Below are 25071 nucleotides of genomic sequence, written 5' to 3'. Positions count from 1 at the left end.
TAGTTTATAGAAGTTTTTAGGAAATCACGTTTGGGACCGACACGTTATGTAGGTGCGCATCCATCTACATCTAGAGCGCGTTTCTTCACAACCACCATGGGTGTTAAAGGTATGACAATATAGCAACATACACAATTTTCAGATTCTAACAGACAGGTCTCAATCAGCTTGTTAAAGAACATGCTCCAGAAGCTTTCAAGGAGCTCACCTTGAAGACGCTTTTTGGCAGAAAAGTCGCCATCGACGCCTCTATGTGTCTATATCAATATCTTATTGCTGTTAGACAGCAGGATGGTCAGCAATTGACCTCTGAAGACGGCGAGACCACGTCACATTTGCTGGGTATGTTCTACAGAACCATCAGAATGGTGGAAAACGGCATGAAGCCAATGTACGTCTTTGATGGTAAGCCACCAGTTTTGAAGGGAGGCGAACTAGAGAAGAGAATGTTGAGGAAAGCCGAAGCCCAGAGCAAGCTTGAAGAGCTCAAAGAGACAGGAACTGTGGAGGAGCTTCTTAAGCACGAGAAGAGAACCGTGAGAGCTTCAAGGCAACAAAGTGAGGAGGCCCAAAAGCTTCTTAAACTCATGGGTATTCCTTATATGATCGCCCCCAGTGAAGCTGAGGCACAATGCGCTGCTCTAGCGAAGGGCGGAAAGGTATTTGCTGCCGCGTCAGAGGATATGGATACTTTATGTTACGAACCACCGTTTCTTTTAAGACATTTGACCGTTGCGGAGGCAAGAAAGATGCCAATTGACCAGATCGAGTACCTGGAGGCGCTCAAGGGTTTGGGAATGGATCGCCTGACGTTTGTGGACTTGTGTATTTTGCTCGGATGTGACTACTGTGAGACCATCAAGGGAGTCGGTCCTGTGACCGCTTACAAGCTTATTAAGGAGCACGGTTCGTTGGAGAATATCGTCAAGTGGATCGAGGCGAACCCTGAAAAGACAAAGTACAAGATTCCCGAAAACTGGCCGTGGGCTGAGGCTAAGGAATTGTTCATGAACCCCGAGATCACCCAGGTGACGAACGCTGAGGATGTCAGTCTCAAGTGGGAGGAGCCCGATGTGGACGGCCTTGTGGAGTTTATGGTCCAGCAAAAGGGCTTCAACGAGGACAGAATCCGTAGTGGTGCTGAAAAGCTCAAAAAGTCGTTGAAGGGTGGAACCCAGGGCCGTCTTGATGGATTTTTCACCGTGGTCAAGCTGAGTCCTGCTAAACGTGCTGCCGAACCCAAGGGCAAGGGCAAGAAGAAGGCAAAGCGTTAGTGCCACAGACAATGCTACAAAACCAGAGATACCCCAACTACAGTGGCTGCAACAAAATGTTGCCCACGTCCTTAATGTGTATATTAACCAACCTACTCCTTCGAAGAGGGCTTCTTTTTCTCGGCCTCCGCCTGCTTCTCGGCCTCGATCTCTTCCACGTACTTGGTGATCTCCTCCACAGACAACTGCTCGATGGAGCCCTGAGGCCTCAACACCGAGATCTCGATGTTCTTGGCACCCGTCTGTACAACCTCTAACAAAGACTTGACCGTCAACTTGATCGTCTGCTCGTCGGTCTGGCCCTCCTCGTAGTTCTTCTCCAAAAACTCCTTGACCGTCTTGGCAGAACGACCAATAGCATGCGCCTTCCACGCATTGTACACCCCGCTGGGCTCTGTCTGGTACAACTTGGGCGTGGTATCGTTCACGTCGAAGCCTGCTATCATCGTGGCGATACCAAACGGCCTGACACCGCCGGACTGAGTGTATTTTTGCTGCACTCCAGCAACGTACTTGGTCAAGTACTCAATCAGCACCGGATCCTCCAAGTTCAAACGGTGGGATTGAGCCTCCACACGGGCCTTGTCGACCAAAATACGAGCATCGGCGTTCAATCCGGCAAATGTCAATACAACATGGCCGTCCACTTTACAGATCTTGGACGGGGTGATTCTAGGGTCTTGTAGCTTCAATGTGGTTCTTTTTTCACAGCCCAAAACAACACACAGAGTGCCCTTGACGCCCACGGCAGACATGCCTCTTTTCACGGCCTCGGAGGCATATTCGACCTCTGTTGGTTAGTAAGATTCACTAAGCTATGGAAGCTGTAACATACGGAAAACGTGGCCATCAGGTCTGCGGTTAGTATAAATGGTTGTAATTGGACATTGAACGTTTGAACATACGAGAAAATGGATAATGCACTGTCGTAGCCACTCATTGATATAACTACTGGTGAAGGTGAGTGAGTGGTTCTCAGTTCGCCTTCAGAGTCGGTACTGCAGGGCGGTGGACACAGGCGAGATCTGGGTATGTGAATAGTGAAGCTGGGGACGATTTTTTGATTTTTTAGGTGATGAATAGCTTTTTTTTGAGAAAAATCAGATCACAACTTCTTTTTTTTTTTTGGAAATATCATCTGGTGACTCTTTTAAGGTACACCCATTGTGGGTGCAAATGGCAATATTCGCAGCCTAGCAAAATACACATAGTAGGTCTGCTCACTACTATCCACCAGTCACTCCTTTTATTGCATTAATACAAATCCACATAGAAAAACCCCATGGCCAAAAACGTCAAACTACCGAGAGTCAGCAAAGACCACTATGCCCGAACATCCTTTCTATTCCAAGCAGCACATCTCCATCTACAGAATGGGAACCCCATACTAGCACGATCCATGGCCAGAAACATGGACCTTGTGGCGAAACGAACGGTTCTTAAGCTTCTGCCGCATGTGAAGAGGAACTTCTGCAAAAAATGCCATTCGCTTTTGGTGCCTGGACTTTCGATGACGGTCCATCTTGAGAATCTACTGAAGAACCAGCTGGAGAAGGCTGATGTGTTGGTGGTGGAATGCATGCAATGCTCCACAAGCAAGAGGTATCCAGTTGGAAAGAACCGAGACTATTTATTGTTCTGTGATCGGCCCGGCGTGAAGCATGAGTAGGTCCAGATTCCCTAAGAAGAGGTATATGATGGAATATGCCATAAGGACAAATAGGGCACCTTAGTCGTGGCACCTTAGTCGTGGTATTGATTCAGAAGCAGAAGAAGACCACATTAGGTGTCAAGTACCAGAAATCGTCGTTGTGAAATACTCCAATTGTCAAAATTAGACATCCAATGCCGTGATGGCTTACAGAACGCCAAACTCCCTTATTATTAGCATTATCAACCCAAAGCACATAGATTATTCATCATCCGAGGCAGTCAACAGAACGACCACCTCATCTGCATCCACTTTTGACCTTAGAGTTCCACATCACCGTCACCCTCTACACTCACTCTCATTACCGTCACCCATTAAACTAAAACCCTAAAAAAACTTGGGCTTCTGCAAAGGCCCTAAATAAACTTGGGCTTCTGCTGAAGGTGTCTTCTCGGAGGCTGCACCCTAGCACCCACAAAGCCGTATTTGAAGCCCACCTCGTGGGCAAAGATCTCACCGAACCCAAGCATGATTCCGTTGATGAAGGGCAACACCAAATTGATGGCGCCCTTTCGAAGAATGCTCCAAATATTGAAACTAACGACCGTCTGGCCATTGGCCTCCTTTTCTTCCTCTCGGCCGGCCTCAATGATAGTATGTGTGGTGGAAATGTCCTCGTTGTTGACGAGCTCGTCAGATGATAGCTGTGACGAAATGACAGCTACGTCATTCTCCTCCTGAAGGTCAGTCACGTCGATCGGACGAGCGGAGGGCGAGGCGTAAACAGACATTTGGGAAGTTATATGATGATGTTTCTGGTTGGTGATAATCCCGAGTGGTGAGAGTATACTTTGTGCACACTGGGTGCAAAAAAATGGCTACACCGGTTTTTTCCTATATTATGCATTCATAAAAGTTTTACCTGATCTAGGTGCCCTTCTTGACACCGACGGACTTGCCGTCCTTCAATCTTCTTTCGGTCAAAGCGGCAATGACGGCAGCTCCGACACCAGAACCGTCCTCAGCAGCAACAATAACCACAGGGTCCTCCTCGCCTTCAGCCCAGCCAAAGATGTCTCTCAAACCCTGGGCAGCTCTCTCCTTGAAGTATGGGTACTTCTCGTACACGGAACCGTCGGCGGCACAGTGGGCGCTCTTGTAGCCTCTCTTCTTGCAAATGGCAGCAATACCACAGACAGACAAACGAGCAGATCTCTCACCGAGCAACTCAGACAATCTTCTGATCACCTTTCTCTCAGCAACAGTGGTCTGGATGTTCAAACTGTTCTGGAAAAGCTCCTGGACGTCGGACAAGTTCTCGAATGGGTCCTCCTCAATACGGGCTGGGAAGGAAGTGTCCATGACGAACGACTCATGCAATTTAGTCAAGTCCTGACCTTCGAAGATCAACTTCTTCTCGTCGGCCAACTCGAGCAAGATCAATCTCAAGAGCTCACCCAAGTAGTAACCGGAAATCATCTTCTCGAAAGACTGCTGGCCAGGTCTGGCAGACTCCTTGTCAATGATCTTGTCGAATCTGGTTCTTGGCAACACAGCGTGCTCGTTGTCGAAAGAACCGTACTCACAGTTGATGGCCATGAGCATGTCGGGGGTGACGTCGTCCTCGAGTCTACCCTCCAACTTTGGAATCTCGCTGATCTTCTCGTAGTAGGCACCGTTGACACCAGTACCGAAGATAAGACCCATCTTGGCCTCAGCGTCAGTGTACATGGAGGCAACCATGGTACCAGTGGTGTCGTTGATCAAGGCGACAACCTCAATTGGGATGTTGACCTTAGCAATAGCTTCCTGCAACATAGGCACGACATTCTTACCCTCAACACCGTCAATGTCCCAACCCTTGGTCCATCTCTGCAAGTAACCCTCAGTGATGTTGTCCTGGGAAGCAGGGTAGGAGAAGGTGAAACCCAAAGGCAAGGTCTGCTTGACACCATCTGGGAAGAATTCAGCAAGGAACTTGGCCAAACATTCAGCAATGAAAGACCACAATTCCTCAGACTTGGCGGTTCTCATGTTCTTTGGCAAGGCGAACTTGGATTGGGTGGTGTCGAACTTGTGGTTACCCAAGAGCGAAACCAAGACGACTCTCAAGTTGGTTCCACCCAAGTCGATAGCCAAGTAGTCACCAGTCTCTTGACCAGTTGGGAAGTCAAGAACCCAACCGGGGATCATGGGAATGTTACCTCCCTTCTTGGACAAACCCTTGGTGAGTTCATTGACGAAGTGATCGGAAATCTTGGTTAAGGTTTCGCCGGAGACGGTGAAGAGATCTTCCATCTGGTGGATCTCGTCAAGCAACTCCTTGGACACGCCCGTGAAGGTGCCCTTTCTGTGCTGTGGTGGTTTTGGACCTAATCTGACCATTGTGTGTATGTGTAGTTTGTTTGGAGGTGAGCAAGCCGGAAAATCTCGCCTTTATATGCGTTGAAAAATCTGGGTATCGCTCTCGGAGCTGCTCAGCGAACCTCGCTGTGTGCAGACCAGCAAGATGCACTAAGCAGGCAACGACTAGATCACTTTGCACGGCGACTTTTGAACTTTCGATAAAGGGATTCTTCGACCCATTTCATGCCCTCTACTGTTACTTTCCAGTCGAGATCCTCCCGGATAAACTGTCTATCAAACCCGTAGTTTTCTTGGTTGACGCACCTCGATCGTGCGTCAGGTGGTGGTGCATCAAATTTCCCCGATTTCTTCCCCTAAGAAGACGATTTCGGGTGACCTCACTCCGCGCCCGCCTGGGGTGCGTGTGGGGCCCCGCCTTAACTATGACCAGTACGTCTCAGACGGTCTGCGGTTGCTGCCGGGTGACGTTTGCTGTTTAGAGTTTTTCCGACTTAGCCGCGGTGATCATACTCCGGCATCAAGTTGTTCCGGTGAAAATAGACGTTGGCGGGAAAATCAACAAAAAAAACTTTCTCGGAGGCACGCAAAACAGTCGCGTCACCTGTGTTATGAACGCACCACATGCTGAGATCATGGATGTCATGGTCTTCTGGCTCGGCCTCACCCGAAGAGCCTCAGCTGATAGTAGCGGGCTAAAATGTCTCCACACACAGGCTGGAACTGCTGATGATGGGTGTCGATCCTGAAGCTTAATTGGACAGACCAAAACTGCCACATATGAGGGGCGGCCTGTCAAAAATAAAACCGTTGTCAAGACGCATCATAACCGCCTAAAACGCTCAGCAGGCATGAGGCGCTGCCAATACAAAGATGCAAAAAGGGCCACACTTTAAATCAAAACTCTACCAAAAACCACCCTCTCTTTAGCCTTTTCCTGTATCACCAGATGGCTGGCCCGCAGCATCACCATAAGTCCTTGGTGGTGTCATCGAACTTGGCCATGCTTTTCGCTACCGCAGCCAAGTTCTGCCTGACATCATCGACATAATCATTGAGCTCGTCAAAATCTTTCGTCTCCTCGTTGGTGTTTTCCCTCTCATTGCCAAAGAAAAAATCATGCATTTTCTTCTGTTTTGCCTCATTATCCTTGCGAATAGCTTCTTCCTCCATCCGCTCTATGGGGGTTTGCTCGAGCTGTTCTTTCATTTCTTGCCGGCTCTTTTCGCTGAGTTCGTGATGCCGGCCCATCACATCTAGGAGCCGCTGCTGGGCCTCCTTCATCTGGATAAGCTTCTCGCTGAACTCCTCACTCAAGAAAGACCCTCGTTCCTGGACCTCCTGGGCCATTTTCTTGACATCGTCCAAAACGTCGATTTGTGTCCAGAGTTTGTCCAGCATCGTCACGCTGGCACGTGCCGTGGAGAGCTGGTCCACGGTTCGAAGACTCTGGTTGTCTAGGTTCAGATTGACATCTGTGGTTGTGTTGGTTTCACTTCTGTTCATGTTGCGGTAGGGTTTCTGCCGTTGCAGGGTGGCGAAAGACGCCATCAGCAGGACAGAATCGTGGATCCCGTGGCGTGACATATTTAATATTATCAGGGTGTGTTCTTCAAGGATGTAGTAGGAATGAGGGTGTGTAGGTGAGAAGTGCGATATTGGTGATAATCCTACTGCGACCTCCACCATGGCAGTATGGAAGAAGCTTCTATATGTGGAGCAGCCGTTTCCCGATAACTATACGCCGGCGCTGTTTTTGGATCAGCTCAAACGAAATACCACTGTCTCGAAATACCTGTTTCGAAAGCTCTATCATGACTTCAGCTTAGTGGCCTTATATGCGCTGCTCTTATTACTAGTCAACCTTAACTTTCTGGGAATCTACCTGGGTTACTGGAAAGCGCTGGTAGCGACGGCCTGTGGAACGCTTTTAGCAGGCTTGGGGCTTGTGGCGCTCAATTCATACACAAATCTGTACGAGACGGTCAAGCTGAACACGGTGATTCTACTCATGCTCTTGTTGCTTTCGCCTGTGCTTCGATCCTTGACCAAATCGACATCGTCCGACTCAATTTGGGCACTTTCCAGCGTGCTTACTTGCCTTAACGTTGTGTGCCACGATTACGCCTTGGAAACGTCTCAAAGCTACAGGGCTGTCATATCCACGAATCTCAGCTTCACCAACGGCATTGTGCTAGCATCACGGCTTCTGCTGTCAATGGACGCCTTCGTGTTTTTGGTGTTCGCCACAGAGGTCTGTATTCTATTTCCTATGTTCGATCTACGGCTTCGAGAGAAACTGTATTCTGCTCACTTCAGCGTGATGCTCTTCGTCTACGGCATAGTGGCCAGCGTGATCTACGTAATTCATGGCGCCTGGTTTCTGGTGGTTTACGTTCTGGGCGTGATTTTCGTGCTGTTGTGTCTTCCATGGTACTTTATGTCGTTGCAGCGGTACAAGAACGAGCTCCAGGGTCCGTGGGACACCGCCAAGCCGAAGATCAATTCAGCATAGGCCGGCAGAAGAGACTTTAAAGAATACGAACGAAAAAGACGGAGGCACCATATCATATCAGCACACCTTATACCATCTGATCCGCCTAAAGCTGCTTGAAAGTTTCGACTGTCATTTCCATTCATTCCTTTCAATTGGCTAATGTCCATTTGCATCGCACGCCTACATCGCCAAGCCATGAAATAAAACAGCCTTGACAGGTGTGGAACAAACCGGGCCGAATCAGTAAACCGTCAGATTCCGCGAAACCACCGTTAGCATAGCTCACACAATCTATGCCTGAACCGGACCGACTAGCTCGAAAAACCGTGATGGGAAATTACGAGGTCTACGTTACTGGTGCAGGAACCGAACGTCACGGCTCCTGATATACCCATATCATTGGCTTATTAAGATGGCCTGCGGGCGTGTTCCCCTTTTGGTCCGTTCCTGAATTTCATGCGGAGAAACGGACATTTACGAGAGATTTTCAGAAACCGTGATATCATCGATCGGGCCGAGCCGCATTGTTAGCCGGGTCCCACGAGGACTGAATGATGCCAAATACTACATTTTTAAGAAGCTGATCCGTTTCTTTTGGCACCATGGTGAAAACTCCTTTAGACCCACCTCCCGCCTACAAGGCCCTCCCTAGACTGCCTATTCCGATAGAAGACCAAAGATGCTCCCTACAAGCCGAGGAATACAACACCCTCAAGGAATATGACATTGTATACATTGTCGACGACAACCTGCTGATGAGCTGGACGGATAGAAAACTGGGAATTGTACCGTGGACTCAGACTGGTGATGCCTTGGCCCTGTTTGCCAGTATATGTGCCGAGTGGGACGACCAAGGCCAGGATATCTGGTTTGTGAACCAACGGGAGCCATTGTTGGACTTATCTCCAGAGGAGATTCAGCTTCAATTCGACGGCAGAAGCCCTGTGGGAACTGCTAATATGGCAAGCACTCTTCTACGGCTAGTTCAGCGATACTTTGGCGATTTCATCCACGGCCAGACCAAAGCGATGAATATCATTGCCATATCAGATAGAGCTTTTCCCGAGGAATTGGCCAACACCGTGGCCTGGACCGTTCAGCAACTTGAAGTTTTCAAGGCGCCCAAGGAGCATTTGGGGATCCAGTTTGTCCAAGTCGGTGCCGACCACACAACAAGAAAAAGCCTTATACATCTCGGCAGCATTATAGAGAAAAAGAAACTCGCCAGGGATATCGTGGATGCTGTCCCCTGGGAGAGCGGTCACTGTAACCGGTTCACTGGTGAGTATCTAGGGAGAGTGGTGAGTAAAGCTGTCCACCGACGCTTATCGCCCGGAAAAGCACCAAAGCGCCGGGCCCGATGCTGGCGGCGTCTACTATGTGCATAAAACAAACTTTAATTTCACGAATCACGAAATCATCGAAATCAGTCCGTGTAGTGGTAAGTAGTAGTCGTGCGCGGCACACGACTTCAAGTGTTTTCAACTGAGCACTCCATAACCAACAACTTCAACAATGGCCAATCCTGCCCCGACGGATCAAAACTCGCTGGCCAATAGGCCTGCGGCAAAGGGCCAGCAGCAATTCACTCAGGCAGATCTTAATCGAATTGTGATGGAGTACCTCAACAAGAAAGGGTTCCACAAGACAGAAGCCATGTTCCGTTTGGAAAGTTCCAATACGGCGACGCCTCTGGCAGGAATGCCTACTCCATCAAGCACCTCGTATCCCGGACCAACGGAAATCTCGCTGGGCTATCCAACTGGTGGCAAGCAGACCAAGGCTGACATAGAACTCAGGGAAATGAGAGATAAGGTTGCAAGAACCGAAAGGGAATTAAGGGATTACAAGGACAAGGGCTCGTACGACCGGAAGGAGGAGGAGCTCCGGCTGTTGAAAGAAGAGGAGGAGAAACAGAAACGGGAGAACGATCCAGACATTTACGCCAGAGCGTACTCGATCCTCAGAAGCTGGGTCGAGACGTCCTTGGACTTGTACAAGCCTGAGTTGTCCCGTATCTTGTACCCACTTTTCGTTCATTGCTACTTGGAGCTCGTTTCCAAGAACTTTATCAAGCACGCCAAAATCTTCTACGACAATTTCAAGGACGACCACATGATTTTGCATGGATTGGAGGTGAAGCAGCTCGCAGGTATCTCCTTGCCTGATCACTTGAAGGAGGACCCTTTGGCTCAAGCATACCGCACCAACAAGTACAGAATCTTGGTATCCAAGACGACAATGAACCTTTTACTATATTTCCTTCACGAGAACGAGGCCGTTGGCGGTGCCGTTCTCATTCGAATCATTAACCAGTACCTCAATCCCATCATATCAACGACGAGACCAGATAAGGTCACGCAAGAGGGAGAGGCTGATCCTGCTGAAGGAATTCCGGGTTACATCACCAGCACAAACGAGATCGAGAAGTTCAACGAGCAACCAGTTCAGCTTGGTAAACTACCGTTGGATGAAGATACGCAGAAGGAGGTTGAGGCCGAGTTGAAGGTGAAGGATGAAACTACTGAGCCCGTGGACGGCAAGACCCTTGTGAAGGAGTTTGAAGAGCTCAAGGAACCAGACAAGGACTCACCTGCAGCAGACTCGATCCCACTACCCTTGAAGGACGCTTCAGACGTTAAAAGAATGATTCTCGCCGTGGAGGACTCCCGCTCCAAAATCAAGTTGGGTGCCCTTCAGGCCAGTGCTCCTTCTGTGTGCATGTACACTTTCCACAACACCAACAATGACATGACATGTCTTGAGTTCAACGAGGACTCCAATACCGTTGCCGCGGGATTCCAGGACAGCTTCATCAAATTGTGGAGTCTCGATGGGCGCCCTCTTAAATCCGTATTCAAGAGAGATTCTAGCAACAACGACAACACCAGACGACTTGTCGGCCACAGTGGGCCAGTTTACGGTTTGTCGTTTTCTCCCGACAACAAGTACTTGATCTCCTCTTCGGAAGATAAGACAGCACGTCTTTGGTCGATGGATACCTATACCGCCTTGGTTTCTTACAAGGGCCACAACCAGCCCATTTGGGATGTCAAATTCTCTCCTTTCGGCCACTACTTTGCAACCGCCTCGCACGACCAAACAGCCCGTCTTTGGGCAACCGACCACATCTACCCATTGCGTATTTTCGCTGGTCACATTAACGACGTGGACTGCGTTGAATTCCATCCAAATTCCAACTACGTCTTCACGGGATCCTCAGACAAGACCGCCAGAATGTGGGATGTGCAGACCGGTAACGCCGTGCGTATTTTCATGGGACACACTGGTGCTGTCAACTGTATGGCCGTTTCACCCGACGGTAGATGGGTGGCTACTGCAGGTGAAGACACTGTGATTAACATCTGGGATGCTGGTTCTGGTCGTCGCTTGAAGAGTATGAGAGGTCACGGACGTTCCTCTATATATTCTTTGGCGTTTAGTCGCGATGGCGGTGTTCTTGTCAGTGGTGCATCTGATAACACGGTTAGAGTGTGGGACGTCAAGAGAAATACTAACGACGCGGGCCCGACACCTGAGCCATTAAACGGTGAAGGCATAAACGGCAGCAGCTTGACGTCATCTTCAGGCAGCGAGGGGAAGAAGCCTGCCGAAAGAGTAAGCAGAAAGGAAATCGTCGCCACGAGCGACCACATGACAGCATACTTCACGAAAAAGACACCCGTGTATAAGGTACACTTTTCGAGAAGGAACCTTTGTCTTGCTGGGGGCTCGCTTCAGATCTAAGCATTCACGGCATTCGAGGACGACCCACGAGGTGACGTGATAATATACAGCGCGTCCAGTGCTGGCTTGTTTCAGCCTCAGAGGCAGTATTTTTGGATGTCCCCTATCAGTTCGCAGTGTGTATCTACAATGGCTTTTGTGAGCTAAATGGCTATGTTACCACACAGCCACCCAGCAAGCACCAGCTAGGCTATGTCTAGAACAAAGTGCTACGAGGATGAAACAATATGCAAAATAATTTCTGAAACAATCAAAATTATGCCAGTGATTAATATCGTTCAGGCACTTTACCGTTGCGGTCTTGCGACATAGTCGGCGAAACAGCAGTTCGCACTTGGTCCCATTTGCAGCAGGGTCCAAGGTACACCACCTACAGAATAGGAAAGTCGCCAGGAACAACACATTCACGGTGCATAGCTAGTCAGGGGTGCAGGTTTTGACAGGCAGTGCAGCTCCCACTCGCGTTTGCGGAATGGCTGCAAAGCCATCAAGGTGTGCAAAACACCTCCATAGAAGAGCCCACCACTGCCTCTGAGGCTATACGGTCTTTGGGTATAAATACAGAGGGAAAAGATACCAAGAAGAAGCAGAAAGCACAGACTTACAAACTCAATCAAAAAGAAAAATGCAATTCTCCCACATTCTTGCCTTGGCCTCTGTTGTGGCCTTCACCAATGCCATCTCCAGTGGTGGTTCCTCTGAGGGTTCTGGTGACTCCTCTGGAAGCGGTGGTGGTGCTTCTGGTGACTCTTCTAGTGGCGGCTCCAGCGGCGGCTCCAGCGGTGGCTCCAGCGGTGGTTCCAGTGAGGGTGGCTCCAGTGGTTCTTCTGGTTCCGCTGGTTCTGCCGGTGACTCTTCTTCTGGTGGTTCTTCCGGTGGCTCCTCCGGTGGCTCCTCCGGCGGTGACTCGTCCTCCGGCGGTTCCTCTGGCTCTTCTGGTGGACTCGCTGGCTTGGGTTCCTCCGGTTCTTCTGAGTCTGCCTCCCCATCTGGCTCCTCCGGTTCTTCTGGCAGCCTGGCTAGCGGCTCTTCCGGCTCCACTGCCTCTGGTGCCTCCGACTCCTCGTCTCCTGGCTCCTCCGGTTCTTCTTCTGGATCTTCCGGTTCCCTGAGCAAGTCGGGCTCTTCTGGCTCTTCTGCCAATCCTTCCGCCTCTGCCAGTGCTGCTGCTGGTGGCAAGACCGCTGGCGGTGCTGTGGCTGTGGCTGCCATTGTGGGCAACTTGTTGCTCTAAGTTTTTAAATAGATGTAATGAACATCGAGATGAATCAACCTTTACTAAAAGTAGCACCTACACTGCTAAAAGTAGCACACTGCCAAAAGTAGCACACTGCCAAAAGCTAAAAGCTAAAGTAGCAAGCACATGAAAACCCCATAGCGACGTCGATCCTGACGATCTTGTCGTTTATGGACCCTCCACTTCACCAACTTCCATCTATGTAACGTTCCACCAAATAAGGCCATTTCAACAATCACATTATTGTCTTTGTATATGCACCTGCTTGACAAAAAGATGCTCCACCCAAAAGGTAAAAATTCTTCCACCTCCAATTCACACTACTCCCCCACAAATCCCAAAAAACCATAAAACGTCATCCTTTCAGCCATACCCCCATATCTGGCATCTAAGCTTCCACACGAATATGGCCTCACATGCAGCCTCGTCTATACTTTCTTGGTACGACACGAGGGCGTCTGACAGGAAACCCCTAACCGTTGGAGGCAATGAAAAGACGCGAACGGTGATTGGACAATCCGAATTACAAAAAGACGAAATATGATAAAAATAAAACGAAGAGCAATCATCAAAGCTAGCCTCGCTACGGCTAAAGAGGGGAAGGAGGCATTTTCGACTATAAGCCTAGGTGGGGCTCAGTGGAAGGGCGGTATCAGCAAAGGCGGCTAAATCATGGAGTACGACCCTTCGGCGATTCCTTTGCATACTTCCAAGACAAACTTCCAACAAGTAAAATGAATCATGTTTGTACGCAGAAACAATCGTTTTTCTTCACTGTTACCTGTAAGTGCTCAGGACCACTTGGGTATTGTATTTTTTCGGCTGCACTGCCGAGGCTGGTTTTTTCTTCACTTTCCCCACATTTCTTGCGTTGACCGTCTGTGCACACGAGTGTTCCCTTTAAGCGGGATATCGGCGCAGATCCATCCATAGCTTTGTGACACAGATTGAAGATTTTTTTTTTTTTCGCAACCGTGAATGCCCCCCCTCTCTTTCGCACCTCTTTCTCTTTTTTCTCTGTATGGCGATCTGCTCCATGCATACCGCATGCCTAATAGAGAAGTGAATACTGCACACAGCGTAATATCAGCTGTGATCTTGCCCCTTTGGGCAAATTGATGGATCCCAATCTGTCGTTCGGCACAGATCATACCTTGCCTATTTGCGTCACATTGCCTCTCCAGAAAAATCCTCTAGACGCAGAGCTTCCCCTCAACGACATATAAATACGAGCCGACCCGCCCGGTCTTTTCCTTCAACAACCTACCTTTTTTTGTTCCCAAATCCTCCACTTTTCCCTCCACATATCATAATGAAGTTTGCATCCCTTGCCAGCGTGCTCGCCCTTGCCGCCTCCGGTGTCAAAGCCGCCAACTCTGAAGACGCTGAGTTCTTGACCAAGTTGGTCTCTGACTACGATGCCCACAAGACGCAGTATCTTGCTTTTGCTAGAACCGCCTCTGCTCCAGCTGAACTCACGGAGTTGGCCACCAAGGTTGCCACTTACAAGGACGACTCATACACGACGCTCTTGGACAACACGGACTACGACATTTCTGCTTTGAAGGACTTTGCCACCGAGTTGCCTTGGTACACTAGACTCGAGGCCTCTGGCTCTGGCGGTAGCTCCGAGTCTGGTTCCTCCGACAGCTCCAAGTCTACCACCGCTGGCGGAGCCGGCTCTGCCATGGTTGCCCCTGTGGGAGCTGCTGTCGGTGCTTTTGTTATCGCCTTGTTGTAAATTAGTTATATACCCAGAAAATGCATTTGAAGACGTTGAAACTTTTGTTGTAGCTAGTGGCCATTGGCTGCAGCTGTTTCTGGCGCAGTCATAAACAAGAGAAGATGTTTAAGGTTCCACAAAAGGTTATCCATGCCTTCGGAAGGCAGTGTTAGCCGCTTTGCTTTGTGGTCAAAAAGCTGTGAGTAAAGATTTGAAGCGGCGTCGATCAACGTGACCAAGTTCTTGTTAAGAAGGTGTAGACCTTGCTCGAACTTGATATTCTTAAGCTGCGTTCGGCGTCCGTTGGAATCCACCACTTTTTCACTGTGCCTTGCATCAAAAAATAACGGGTACGTCACTTTGACAGATTTTTTCGTGCTGTCTGCAAGGTGGTCCACCACTGTGCTGCGACTGCCCAAGTACTTCATGGCGTAGTTAAGCAGCACCCCTAGTATATCAGCAAGAATGAGCATCAAGGCGACAATGTACGAGAGCCCTGCATTGATCCTGTCAATAGACGTCGGGAGATCTGGGACTTGTGCCTTCAGTGTATCGTAACAGGTGGTGAGAAGCTCTTTGGTCGAGCTGGGGAAGTCGATTCCCAATATTGAGAATCTCTCCTCACCGACAGATTCTATGAGGAAACACCGTGAGATGATATCTCCCATGGCTCTCAAAGACAGCACAATTTCTGGATTGACAGCAGCGCCGAGCAGCTCGTGGATCGGCTCGATCTGTGATGTAACATATTCTAGTTGACCTTCACAGAGGTCCTTGAAAGGTGGAAAGTGATCCTCTAATGCCCGCTGGAGATTTCCTATAAGCACCTTGCGTTCGTAAACTTTGGAATTCAACGTATCGTTATTATTTCGTTGTTTCGTGATGTATCTGTGCAAAGTGTGGATTCGAAACTTGAGGGCCCTCGATTCCTCTGGATCGTGTTCAGATACCTTCCCCTTAACGGAATCTAAAACCGAGTCAATTTGGTTCAGAAGCTTCATATTCAGCAAGGTCAATTCCTTGACGCCCGTATCTAGACTAGTCAATAGGCGTATGTCGTCCACATTATAGGACATCTTGGATACATTTCTGCCTCTAGTCAGGGAGGCCCTTCGGTGAGCCTCCATTATGCTTTTGTTGTTGATGTTCTCCGGCAATGTGTATTCACGCTCGTCAAAACACCAAATGATGCTGTTTTCCTTCAAGTCCTCGTCGTCTAACTCTCTTGACGGCCTTCTTAGCAATGCCAATCTTCGTAGATCCACCACTGCTTCCAAGTGGAGTGTCCAAGAATCAAGCTTCTGCCATAGCCTAACCACAACATAATATTGTTGCAGTGGAAGACGCGGTAGCGTCACTTTGCCAAACGAAAGACTGGAAGTCGTAGTAACCGTTTCGCTAACATATAAGGGCTCCATTTTTGGAGTATGCAACGAGAAAAAAACACAGCGGGCCTGCCCTGTGGTTCCCTCATGGAAGAAATCATGGAATCCCACAAGAGTGAGGTCTTTTAGGGAGAACAGCACTGTCATTGGCTCATCAGAGGTTGATATGCGTAGCACGTCGGTTGATAAGGTAGCGGTTGCTAACTATGGGTGCACGGGTGTGGCAGTCGTGGAGCAGCTTACACGGATTTGGGCAGCAGGGAACGGGGTTTTTTATTCAAATAATGATCTTTTTGCCTTAATTGTAGATTCAATTCGAATGCTTATGGTTGGTTTTGGGCTTGGTTTGGATATTCGCTCTTCAGCTTGAACCAGAGGAGTGACGCTTACTCATTGAAATTAAGGCTATGGATTGTCAATTTCTCATTTATTGTCAAAAGGTCGTATTAATGTTACTATTACAAACTACAAATAAAGCACTCTCCTTAAGAAAACTCACTCCAATGCTGCCCTCTACAAAAGGTGGGGTTGTATTTGGCTGCGAAATCGCGATCACTACATCATCCATCTACACCTACGATTCATAACTATCACCACCGCCGAGCATCCTCCCTTTCGGCTTCATTCCTTTCAAGCCCACTTCAATAAAAATTCTCCATCCAATCATACTTCCATAAATCTGAAACACCACCTCGCTTGTGGAAATGCCGAACTACGTCTTCAGCCTTGCCCACTTCTGTGAGATCCACGGGTCCTCCATCGTCATTTGCACACAACAGAGCAATCTGAACCTCAACAACTCCAACGCGCTGAAACTACTGTCCTGTGCACTGTGTGAACTAGTTCTACCGAACGACGCTGTGAATTTGGTCAGTCTGACCAACAACGGCGAAAAGTACGTTTCTACAAGGTACCCGCTGTCACAGAATGTGTACACGGCTTACGTGAAACTTGTGATGAAACTGTTGTCTGTGGAGACATCAGCGGATTCACTGAAACCCGTGTTCTTCGGTGATGTGGCCAACGGGTTTTGTATGAGCAGGGTGTTTCGAGTGCAAGACGTCAATTCAAGAGGAGGCGAGCGAAAATACGCTTTGGTGATGGGGTGTGACGAGGAGCTGCATCTTCTACGAAACTGGGATATCGTCAGCACGTACATGGCCGAAATCATCCTGGCAATACAGCGTCAGGTGGAGAAGCATTTGGCAGAGGAGGCCGAGCAGCTGAAGAACGTGGACAACGAGCGGTACTTACGGCGGTCCAAGATACGACCCAAGTCGCTTGTGGAATTGACCAATGACACGCAGATCTTCGTCAGATTCCATCTCTGGGCAATCGAGTTGCTCCGAGACGTCTTGAGCTAGGCTGTGACATGATGATAAGCCTCGACAGCTGACGAGGAAAGGTGATTCTTTGAGAAGAGCGTTTGTACATTGAATGAGGGAGACTCGTCAACTGTAAGACAATCGCTAGTGATGTCTGATTATGAGATGATCAGCAGAACATTGCACGTCCTTAGTGACATTTATTGACATTTTCTTCAAACAAAATCACTGGCGGTCCTGGACTGCCCGCAATTGGCTATTGGAGGAGTTCGATGGCCCATCGAAGTGCGATCTCGTCACTTGTGATACCTTGCCATGACCCACACATACGTAACGAAATGTAATGACACAAACAAGTATTCTTCACGTTAGCTGGAAGTAGACAGAAAGAAAGTGGAGGGATTCTCTAATCCACAAATGTCCTCAGCTCTATATCTTCAACTACCAGTCGTGTGCGCATAGTTGCAAAACATCACCAACTACATGTTCTTCAGGTACGTCACGCAAATATCTAAAAAAGCAACCGTAAGGCTTCGAAGAGGACTACTGGCTGTATCGAGTATGCCTTACATGCTCCCAGCCATAGTAGCTTTGTTGTCAATCATTTGCATTTCTGGTGTTCTTACTGGTTCGTTCAGCACAGAGTACCCCAGATCATACACCACTATTGATATGAAGGAATACTTGGCTGACCGTAGTCCTCTTATTGGACAATCTTTTATTCCGTGGCCACTACTAGACGGAAGAGAGCTAAACATACAGTATAAAGATCTTTCAATGGAGTACGATCCACGTCTTCTACCAGCCCTATGGCTTGGCGAGGTCCTCGATTTCATAAAGGAAGGAAAGCCCATTGAGAGCTTGGAACTACCATTCAAGTGGGTTTCGGCTTTGGATTTGCAGTCGGCTTTACAAGCTACAGGTATTGCGTCGGGGGAAGATTGTATAGTGTTTCAGAGTTCATTGGGTTTGAAACAGGCAGAAGGAATATGTGAGCTGATCGAGCTGCCTGACGGACTTCCCAATTATAGAATTATGGGGCCCACAGATGAGCCACTTTCTGAGCAAGCCAGGACTTATCTCGGTGCCAATTATCTATTACACACCTTGAAGATACCGAAACGAGCCGTGTTTCTTGGAGCAGGTCTCCAAAAAGATATACTGCTTGCCGTTCCATTGGTAAGCGATACCAACGGACAATATTACGAGAAATCGGATATCATCTCGTTGGTGAAGCGTGGCAATGGTAAACAACAAATACTGCTAAGCGGACAAGCTTTGCGGGTACGCAAATCAAGCAATGCCATTTTTGATCACATTCGGCTTCCCAATGCACCTAAAAATTCAAACCTCAGCGCTTCCGAGTTTCAAGTCCCCTCTATTGCCGATCTTGATTCCACTTTGAGGGACAACATCGAATCAGCACACCCAGAGCAGAAATACTTCCATGAAGCCAGTCTTTTTGGGAGTGGCAAGGGTTTCCATTATGACTGGCGATTTTTCAAAACAAGCAACTACTCCCCATATGAAAGAACAGCAATCTTGCAACGTCTAACGAGAGCCTGGCTTAGATTCACCAAAGAGATCGGACTAAGAGCCTGGCTTGCCCATGGCACGCTCCTAGGCTGGTATTGGAACGGTCTCAACATGCCATGGGATGAGGACCTCGATGTTCAGATCACGATGAAGGGTCTTGTTGATCTTGCAATAAACTATAACCAGTCGGTGGTCATCGATCTCACAGATAATGAGCCCACTGGCCACATGTACTTCGTGGATGTCAACCCCCATTTTCTTCAGCGAGAGCGAGGCAATGGTGCAAATGTCATTGATGCCCGTTTTATAGACATGTCTTCAGGCCTATATGTTGACATCACTGGCCTAGCTGTGTCTGACGATCTTGAAGCCGTGCAAAATTCACCAGGATCGAAGGACCAGTCTCGGCTTCATAAAATATTCGATCCCGATTACGAGGAAACCGCGATGCTGTTCGATTTCGTTGAAGGGCTTCGAGAGTCAACAGAACGAAGGCTAAGGGAACTGGAGACGGAGCAGTGGAATGCTGGCCTCCTTTACAACTGCAAAGACGACCATTTTTTCCTTCTTGAAGAGCTTGAGCCGGAAATGACGTACTTCGAAGGAGAGGAAGCGATTGTTCCATCAAAGTACATGAAGATCCTCAATCGTGAGTACTTCAGGGGAACCAGAGCATTGCAACATCAAGACTGGTGGTTTTCACAAGCATTTGGGCTCTGGCTTCCGAGAGAAGACTGCGATAAAAGCGTCCCCGGCTGCAAGAAGGAGGATTGGATCTTGGAGGAAATGTATACTCGGCCGTATCGACATTCGCCCAAGAACCGCACGATTGACGGACGTGGTGTTCCAAAAGTAGATCCATGGATGTTGGGACGTAATGGGCGATTATCTGCTATGTCATTGGGATAAGGACGATAGAATCTGACCAGTAGGTACACTTGAACACTTTATGAGGACAACACTCAGGTCAATGTTTGTACTTCTTTAATCAAAGGCAGCTCAACACATGGTCTATACTTTCGAAAACTCTATTACTTCCTTAATCATTGGTTTCCTCGACCTTCGTGAGGGCGTTTCTTCCGCCTTTGCTCAAGTCAACACCCCATCGGCTCAATGGCCACAACACCAGCACCACCTTCCCCACCACAAGCCCCAGGCTCACAGGACCAAAAGTATTAGAGTCTATGGAGTGAAACGCATTGTCTCCCTCCACCCACAAGTGGTTTCTAGGCACCACGGTAGGCTTCTGTCTGGGGTATTCCGCCCTCGGAATAATAGTGTCTCCCTGGACCCCAACGATTCTCTTAGTGAGGAGTTTTTCCGGGTTCAGCGGCAGCCGGAGCATCACGATATCGCCTCGGCTGAGCAGAGACCCATTGGCAGCCATGAACTTTCTTACTAGCACAACGTCTTTGGCCAAGGTTTCAGTGCCTGGGTTGAACGTTGGCGTCATGGACATGCCTTGAATTCGGCAAGGCTGGAAGCCGTAGTCCACAGCAGCATAAAGCACGGGAAACCACAGGAGGGTGACTAGCGCCGTTTTTATGTGTGGATGCATTGACTGAGAGTTGGGATAGTGCGACTGGAAATTTCGAGATGTAGGTGAGGAGGAAGAGTCACAAAGGTGGGGTGGGGGTCAATTTTTTTTTAATTGGGTTTTGAAGGGGTTTTGAGGGGGTTGGGATTTGACTTACCGAGGTGTGTTTTGAAATTTTGGGTGGGTTATGTTTAATGGTGGTATGGTTGAAGTTGGTAATGGCTGCGAATCGCCATAGTAGAAGATGGTAATGAGAGAAGTGGCGCCCGGGGATCAGGGTTGGTGAAAGTAGATGTAATTTAATTGTGTTATTTGAGGTTGATGATCGTGTTTTGCGTCGGATAATTAAAGCACAGTGGCTTTGGGGTAAGGTACTGCTAGTGCCTGTTGACACCAAAGCGGCAGTAGTTGAGATAACGATTGTATAGAGAGAGCGATTTAAAGGGAAGCAAGTGACATTAATTTTCCTGTTTCGGAAATTGACTTAAAGCTCCTCCCTTTTGACGTGAAACGGTGCTTTCATCAATTGACCTCAGTCACTCCATCCATTATACTGATACACATTGGCCATCGACGTCAATACAAGATTACAAACATCAATCGTTCTACATGAAGTAAGTAAGAATTTTGTTTAAACTTTCGTGAATTGCCATATAAAGCCAACGGCAGCTGCTATGATTGCACCTGTGCTGCAATAGAGAACCAACTGATAACGATCAACCATATCAACCCATTTTAACTTCTATCGAAAAGACGATACATATCAGCAAGCTGCCCCATATTTCAAGATATCACGAAACCTACTTACCTGAAATTAGTAAATCACCTCCAACATCGCTTCTGCTGTGTCTGATTGGCTCACAGTTAAGCCATGGACCATGTGCCCCACCACCACTACAGAAATCCACAAGATTTGCAAAAATAATGAAATCTTCCAAAACGCTTCCCCCATCTTTAAAATTATTCAATCTTTTTGTTTAAATCACCACTACTTCCCCCCACCCCACCGAGGACCCTAATCTGGCTGCGAAACTTCTCAGCTTTGATCGGCTGCGAACTACTCTCTTCTTATCATGTCAGGACTATTAGACCAGGCCATGGTGGAGGACATTGCCCGCCATTGTCCGGGTGAGTTTCTTGCATTCCACAAGTGTATGGCCAAGCCGCCTTCGGAGGCTGACTGTGTGGTGGAGCAGATGGCCTTGACCAAGTGTGTGAAGAGCAAGGTGCCTCTTTTCCAGCAGATCCAGAACACCTGTGCTGGCAAGCTCCAGGCGTACGAGGCGTGCTTGAAGCTGAACGGTATGGACCAGAAGAAGTGCCAGGCAGATCTCCAGTCGCTTAGGGAATGTGCCCTGGGTGTTGTGGGAAAGAAATAGCTGAATGTACGGATAGACGAGCGGGTTGTAGCCGCTGGGCCAATGGATTTGGGGAAATCAGAAGAGATTTGGGAGAAGGATAAGAGATTGGTTTATTCAGAGAATGGGTGGAAGGTTGAAGAGAGAGGATGGGAAGTCCTTAGTTGAGAAATGTTGATGGATTGAAACCAAGTCAATTGGATCCAATATCGTGATTGGATAAGATGTGTTTGAATCAATTACTATACCGCAATTGACTACCTTATTTCAACAAAGGAGGCCTACACGCTGCCCAGCTAGAACGACAGTGACTCATTTCTGTTCTTTTGATTCCTATTTGCAGCCAAGGCGTTGTACTACAACTCATATCCTTTCTCCGACACAGTAGCGTGTCGGAAGCCTGGCATTCCACATCCATCTCCCTCCCCATTTCCATCTTTCATAATTTTTCATCCTCTTTCCTGTAGTGCCAAATCGGCACAAGCTTGAGCGACTCAAAAGCCAATCAAAGTTTCAAAGCTGTTGTTTGATCAACCCTTTCTGGCCAAGTACTTCTGTGGCACATTGTGGAGCTTCACAGGACTGGCGAAGTTCTCAGCAAGCTTCCTGACATTTGGATCGTCGCCGTGAGTACCCTCAATCTCGTGAGCATGGTGCAAAAGCTCGTGCTCAATGTCCTCCTTGTGCTTGATGTGCACATCTGGATCCTGGTCCTTGTGGTACTTGTTCCAGTGATGGTTCTCATACTCAGACTCAAAGTCCATATGGTGGCCAGGACCGTAGCCAAAATCAGGCAACTCCTCCTTTCTTTGCACGAACTCTTTCCACTCCTCCAACGTGATGGTGCCATCGTGGTTGCGGTCCAAAAGGCCCATGACAATATTACTGACCTGAGCCTTAGCTTCAGGTGAAACTTTCTCCTCCTGGGCATGCTCTCCCATTCCACTGCCATCACCCACAACCTCTTCACGAGTTAATCCGTAGACATACAAAACGTCGTCCACCGTCCAGTAGCCCTTGTTCTGGAGATCATGCATTTTGAAGAAACTCACCGCATCGAAACCGTCAACCTGGTGTTCTTCCTTCATGTGCCACTCCTGCCAGGTCATGCCTTGTGGCCTCACGGGCACCTCATGGGAGCCGTGGGCAAACACTGTGCTTAATAGAAGAAAAATGGAAGCAAGCATGGTGTTGAATGAAGAATGAAATCGGGCTTCTCAGCATAGTCCAACGCAGGTCACGTGAATTCAAAACAAACTTGCAATGACGACAGAGCTAGTGGGGGAAGTGGGAGTGGAATTGATGAAAAAGAGATGGTGTTTGATTTTTGAATATTGAAAGGCATTTGTTGTTCTTTTTGTTGTTCATATTGCTATCCAAATCCTGGTGAGAACGCTCGTCTAACTCACCATGCAATCAAAACACCAGCAAATCCAAAACTCTCGAATTTAAAGAACGGCTCCAAAATCTACTCGCCTAAATCTCTATAAGTCTTCTGATTATGACGATCACTTCTTGCGAGCCCAGAATAGACTACGCATCTGGGTGCGAAACACCTTGAACCAGATAGACGACCAATCAAGCGCTATCTGTCCTTCCTTAAATTATTAGGATAAACCTATAGAGTTTCTCCATCACCTTTACTCAAATCGGCGCCTCCATCAGCCTCCCCGGTTTTGAAAAGTGCACGTGACATTCTCCACAAGTCTGATTCATCAAGTGCACGGGGTACCTACTACTTCATCATGTCCCAGTCCACAAACCCCAATATGCCTGTGAAGGCAGCCGAAGCACGTGTTGGTAGGGAAAACCAACGCTATAATCCCGAAAATGGTGCCAGAATGATCGCAGGCTGTATCTGTCTTGAACAATCGAAGGAAAAGTGTATTATGATTTCATCGTCAGCTCACAAGGGCCAATGGGTATTTCCCAAAGGAGGAATTGAACTAGACGAAGGAGACGACTTTGTCATTAGTGCTGTTCGTGAAACTTGGGAAGAAGCAGGCTGCGAAGGTCGAATCCTCAAGAAGTTGCCTATCGTGTACGATACTAGAGGTGCTAAAGCACCTGTTTTGAAGCAGGGCGAAGACTTCGATCCACACAAGGTTATTCCAAAACTGGAGTTTCACTTTTACGAGATGTTGGTTGAGCAGCTCAGCCCAGAATGGCCAGAGAGCAGCAAAAGAGAACGTAGATGGTGCACGTACAGCGAAGCCAAGCACGAGCTCCTCAAGGGAAAGAGGGCTGAATTGGTCACGGCGCTTGACGCCTCGTGCATTGTCAAAGATAGCGACGAGTTTTAAATGCCCAAAGTTTCGTTTATTTGAAAAAACTGCCCATCATGTTGGCGAGCATGTTTCCGCCGCCTGAGGTGTTGCCCAAGTTCAAGTTGAAGTAGAAGCGACCAAGATAGTCAACAGGGTTTACAAGACCCAACTGGCTGATCAATGGTTTATAATTGCCGTATAACTTCATGAACTTGTCGCCAGCGTTAGACTTGTCGAGGGTGGCAGCCAACAACTGCAAGAAGTTCAAGAGTTTGGAACTCTCGAAGAAGAACAACTTCTGGCCTTCCTCCTCTAGCTCCTCGACCTTCTCCTTCTCCGCACCAAGGTACCGAGCGAGGAAGAGATTCACTGCTGTGTGAACAAACTTCACATTCTTTAGATATGCGTAATTGACAACGGCTCTGCTCAAATAGATGCCAGGATCGCCGCCCAGCGTTTCGAACCACTTGTACAAGAAGTCAATGTAAACAGGCAAGGACTCGTAGGTGCCCAATACAAGGTGTAACTCGGCCACAGAGAAGAACTTGTGCTTGTCTTCTTCAGAGGGCTGGGATGCAGCGGCGTTAAGCAACTTAACGCCAAAAACGTGATGCAAACTGGAATCGCCGAAAATCAGCTTCACTTCGGCGTAGTCAATCGACCACTGTAGAGCACGTTTGGACAAATCGCCCAAAGCTGGGTCTGTGTCTGGAAGCAAGGAGATCAATTCGATGATCTTGTTTTTCGTCTCCTTGGTACATGGCGTAGCACTCTCCTCGTACACAGAAATCAAGTACACGATAAGATCGCCAGCTGAAGCGTACTCCTTGTTCTTTGCCAATATCGTCAGTCCCTGGTACAACAAGTCAATGGCATTGGTGTACTGCTTGGACTTGACGTATCTGTTTGTGATTGTTCTGAGGGTCTGGTGGGCCTCATAAAAGTCCTTGTTGTCGATTCTCTGCTGGAATCTGGCGATGGTTTTTTGTAGCTTGTCTGACATGGAGGTGTTGGTTGAGGTAATTTTTAGTCGCACACATGAGAATGTTGATATACGGGGAGAAGTGGAAGCCGGGGAGGGTGATCTTTTAATTTTCATGGGGAAAGTGGGCAAAAGGTTTAAATAATCTATCAGAAGAATAGATTTTTCCGTCTATTAAAAATTGCCTT

General features: G+C 48.2%; 16 protein-coding genes across 16 annotated transcripts; 8 read left to right on the top strand and 8 right to left on the bottom strand.

Annotated features, from left to right (window-relative positions):
* Nucleotides 1–96: 96 nt before the first annotated feature.
* On the top strand, nucleotides 97–1274 carry C7M61_004315 (multifunctional nuclease; the record flags this gene model as incomplete). The annotated part of the gene is made up of 2 exons (XM_024859637.1): nucleotides 97–109; nucleotides 157–1274. The coding sequence occupies 2 exons, from the start codon at nucleotides 97–99 to the stop codon at nucleotides 1272–1274; spliced, it is 1131 nt and encodes a 376-aa protein (XP_024712306.1).
* A 92-nt stretch (nucleotides 1275–1366) lies between these two features.
* PRE6 (proteasome core particle subunit alpha 4) lies at nucleotides 1367–2029 on the bottom strand (the record flags this gene model as incomplete). Its single annotated transcript, XM_024859636.1, has 1 exon — nucleotides 1367–2029. One exon carries the CDS (start codon nucleotides 2027–2029, stop codon nucleotides 1367–1369), a length of 663 nt encoding a protein of 220 aa, XP_024712305.1.
* A 1312-nt stretch (nucleotides 2030–3341) lies between these two features.
* Nucleotides 3342–3716, bottom strand: MIM1 (Mim1p; the record flags this gene model as incomplete). The annotated part of the gene is made up of 1 exon (XM_024859635.1): nucleotides 3342–3716. The coding sequence occupies one exon, from the start codon at nucleotides 3714–3716 to the stop codon at nucleotides 3342–3344; it is 375 nt and encodes a 124-aa protein (XP_024712304.1).
* Nucleotides 3717–3852: 136 nt separating this feature from the next.
* Nucleotides 3853–5310, bottom strand: HXK2 (hexokinase 2; the record flags this gene model as incomplete). Its single annotated transcript, XM_024859634.1, has 1 exon — nucleotides 3853–5310. One exon carries the CDS (start codon nucleotides 5308–5310, stop codon nucleotides 3853–3855), a length of 1458 nt encoding a protein of 485 aa, XP_024712303.1.
* Nucleotides 5311–6255: 945 nt separating this feature from the next.
* Nucleotides 6256–6795, bottom strand: C7M61_004311 (uncharacterized protein; the record flags this gene model as incomplete). Its single annotated transcript, XM_024859633.1, has 1 exon — nucleotides 6256–6795. The coding sequence occupies one exon, from the start codon at nucleotides 6793–6795 to the stop codon at nucleotides 6256–6258; it is 540 nt and encodes a 179-aa protein (XP_024712302.1).
* Nucleotides 6796–6976: 181 nt separating this feature from the next.
* On the top strand, nucleotides 6977–7804 carry GPI2 (phosphatidylinositol N-acetylglucosaminyltransferase; the record flags this gene model as incomplete). The annotated part of the gene is made up of 1 exon (XM_024859632.1): nucleotides 6977–7804. The coding sequence occupies one exon, from the start codon at nucleotides 6977–6979 to the stop codon at nucleotides 7802–7804; it is 828 nt and encodes a 275-aa protein (XP_024712301.1).
* A 584-nt stretch (nucleotides 7805–8388) lies between these two features.
* Nucleotides 8389–12767, top strand: C7M61_004309 (chromatin modification protein; the record flags this gene model as incomplete). Its single annotated transcript, XM_024859631.1, has 3 exons — nucleotides 8389–9071; nucleotides 9346–11472; nucleotides 12155–12767. The coding sequence occupies 3 exons, from the start codon at nucleotides 8389–8391 to the stop codon at nucleotides 12765–12767; spliced, it is 3423 nt and encodes a 1140-aa protein (XP_024712300.1).
* Nucleotides 12768–14082: 1315 nt separating this feature from the next.
* RBR2 (putative lipase) lies at nucleotides 14083–14511 on the top strand (the record flags this gene model as incomplete). Its single annotated transcript, XM_024859630.1, has 1 exon — nucleotides 14083–14511. One exon carries the CDS (start codon nucleotides 14083–14085, stop codon nucleotides 14509–14511), a length of 429 nt encoding a protein of 142 aa, XP_024712299.1.
* A 53-nt stretch (nucleotides 14512–14564) lies between these two features.
* On the bottom strand, nucleotides 14565–15911 carry C7M61_004307 (uncharacterized protein; the record flags this gene model as incomplete). Its single annotated transcript, XM_024859629.1, has 1 exon — nucleotides 14565–15911. The coding sequence occupies one exon, from the start codon at nucleotides 15909–15911 to the stop codon at nucleotides 14565–14567; it is 1347 nt and encodes a 448-aa protein (XP_024712298.1).
* Nucleotides 15912–16582: 671 nt separating this feature from the next.
* C7M61_004306 (uncharacterized protein) lies at nucleotides 16583–17242 on the top strand (the record flags this gene model as incomplete). Its single annotated transcript, XM_024859628.1, has 1 exon — nucleotides 16583–17242. One exon carries the CDS (start codon nucleotides 16583–16585, stop codon nucleotides 17240–17242), a length of 660 nt encoding a protein of 219 aa, XP_024712297.1.
* Nucleotides 17243–17764: 522 nt separating this feature from the next.
* C7M61_004305 (uncharacterized protein) lies at nucleotides 17765–19648 on the top strand (the record flags this gene model as incomplete). The annotated part of the gene is made up of 1 exon (XM_024859627.1): nucleotides 17765–19648. One exon carries the CDS (start codon nucleotides 17765–17767, stop codon nucleotides 19646–19648), a length of 1884 nt encoding a protein of 627 aa, XP_024712296.1.
* A 130-nt stretch (nucleotides 19649–19778) lies between these two features.
* On the bottom strand, nucleotides 19779–20198 carry IMP2 (endopeptidase catalytic subunit; the record flags this gene model as incomplete). Its single annotated transcript, XM_024859626.1, has 1 exon — nucleotides 19779–20198. The coding sequence occupies one exon, from the start codon at nucleotides 20196–20198 to the stop codon at nucleotides 19779–19781; it is 420 nt and encodes a 139-aa protein (XP_024712295.1).
* A 1151-nt stretch (nucleotides 20199–21349) lies between these two features.
* Nucleotides 21350–21655, top strand: C7M61_004303 (uncharacterized protein; the record flags this gene model as incomplete). Its single annotated transcript, XM_024859625.1, has 1 exon — nucleotides 21350–21655. One exon carries the CDS (start codon nucleotides 21350–21352, stop codon nucleotides 21653–21655), a length of 306 nt encoding a protein of 101 aa, XP_024712294.1.
* Nucleotides 21656–22164: 509 nt separating this feature from the next.
* C7M61_004302 (uncharacterized protein) lies at nucleotides 22165–22821 on the bottom strand (the record flags this gene model as incomplete). The annotated part of the gene is made up of 1 exon (XM_024859624.1): nucleotides 22165–22821. One exon carries the CDS (start codon nucleotides 22819–22821, stop codon nucleotides 22165–22167), a length of 657 nt encoding a protein of 218 aa, XP_024712293.1.
* A 558-nt stretch (nucleotides 22822–23379) lies between these two features.
* Nucleotides 23380–23882, top strand: C7M61_004301 (polyphosphatase; the record flags this gene model as incomplete). Its single annotated transcript, XM_024859623.1, has 2 exons — nucleotides 23380–23824; nucleotides 23869–23882. 2 exons carry the CDS (start codon nucleotides 23380–23382, stop codon nucleotides 23880–23882), a joined length of 459 nt encoding a protein of 152 aa, XP_024712292.1.
* A 71-nt stretch (nucleotides 23883–23953) lies between these two features.
* C7M61_004300 (uncharacterized protein) lies at nucleotides 23954–24904 on the bottom strand (the record flags this gene model as incomplete). Its single annotated transcript, XM_024859622.1, has 1 exon — nucleotides 23954–24904. One exon carries the CDS (start codon nucleotides 24902–24904, stop codon nucleotides 23954–23956), a length of 951 nt encoding a protein of 316 aa, XP_024712291.1.
* Between the last annotated feature and the right edge of the window lie 167 nt (nucleotides 24905–25071).

This window comes from Candidozyma pseudohaemuli (assembly GCF_003013735.1).
Source record: "Candidozyma pseudohaemuli strain B12108 chromosome Unknown scaffold00013, whole genome shotgun sequence".
Taxonomy (NCBI): Eukaryota; Fungi; Ascomycota; class Pichiomycetes; order Serinales; family Metschnikowiaceae; genus Candidozyma; species Candidozyma pseudohaemuli.
This window is presented reverse-complemented; position numbering and strand designations above follow the sequence as displayed.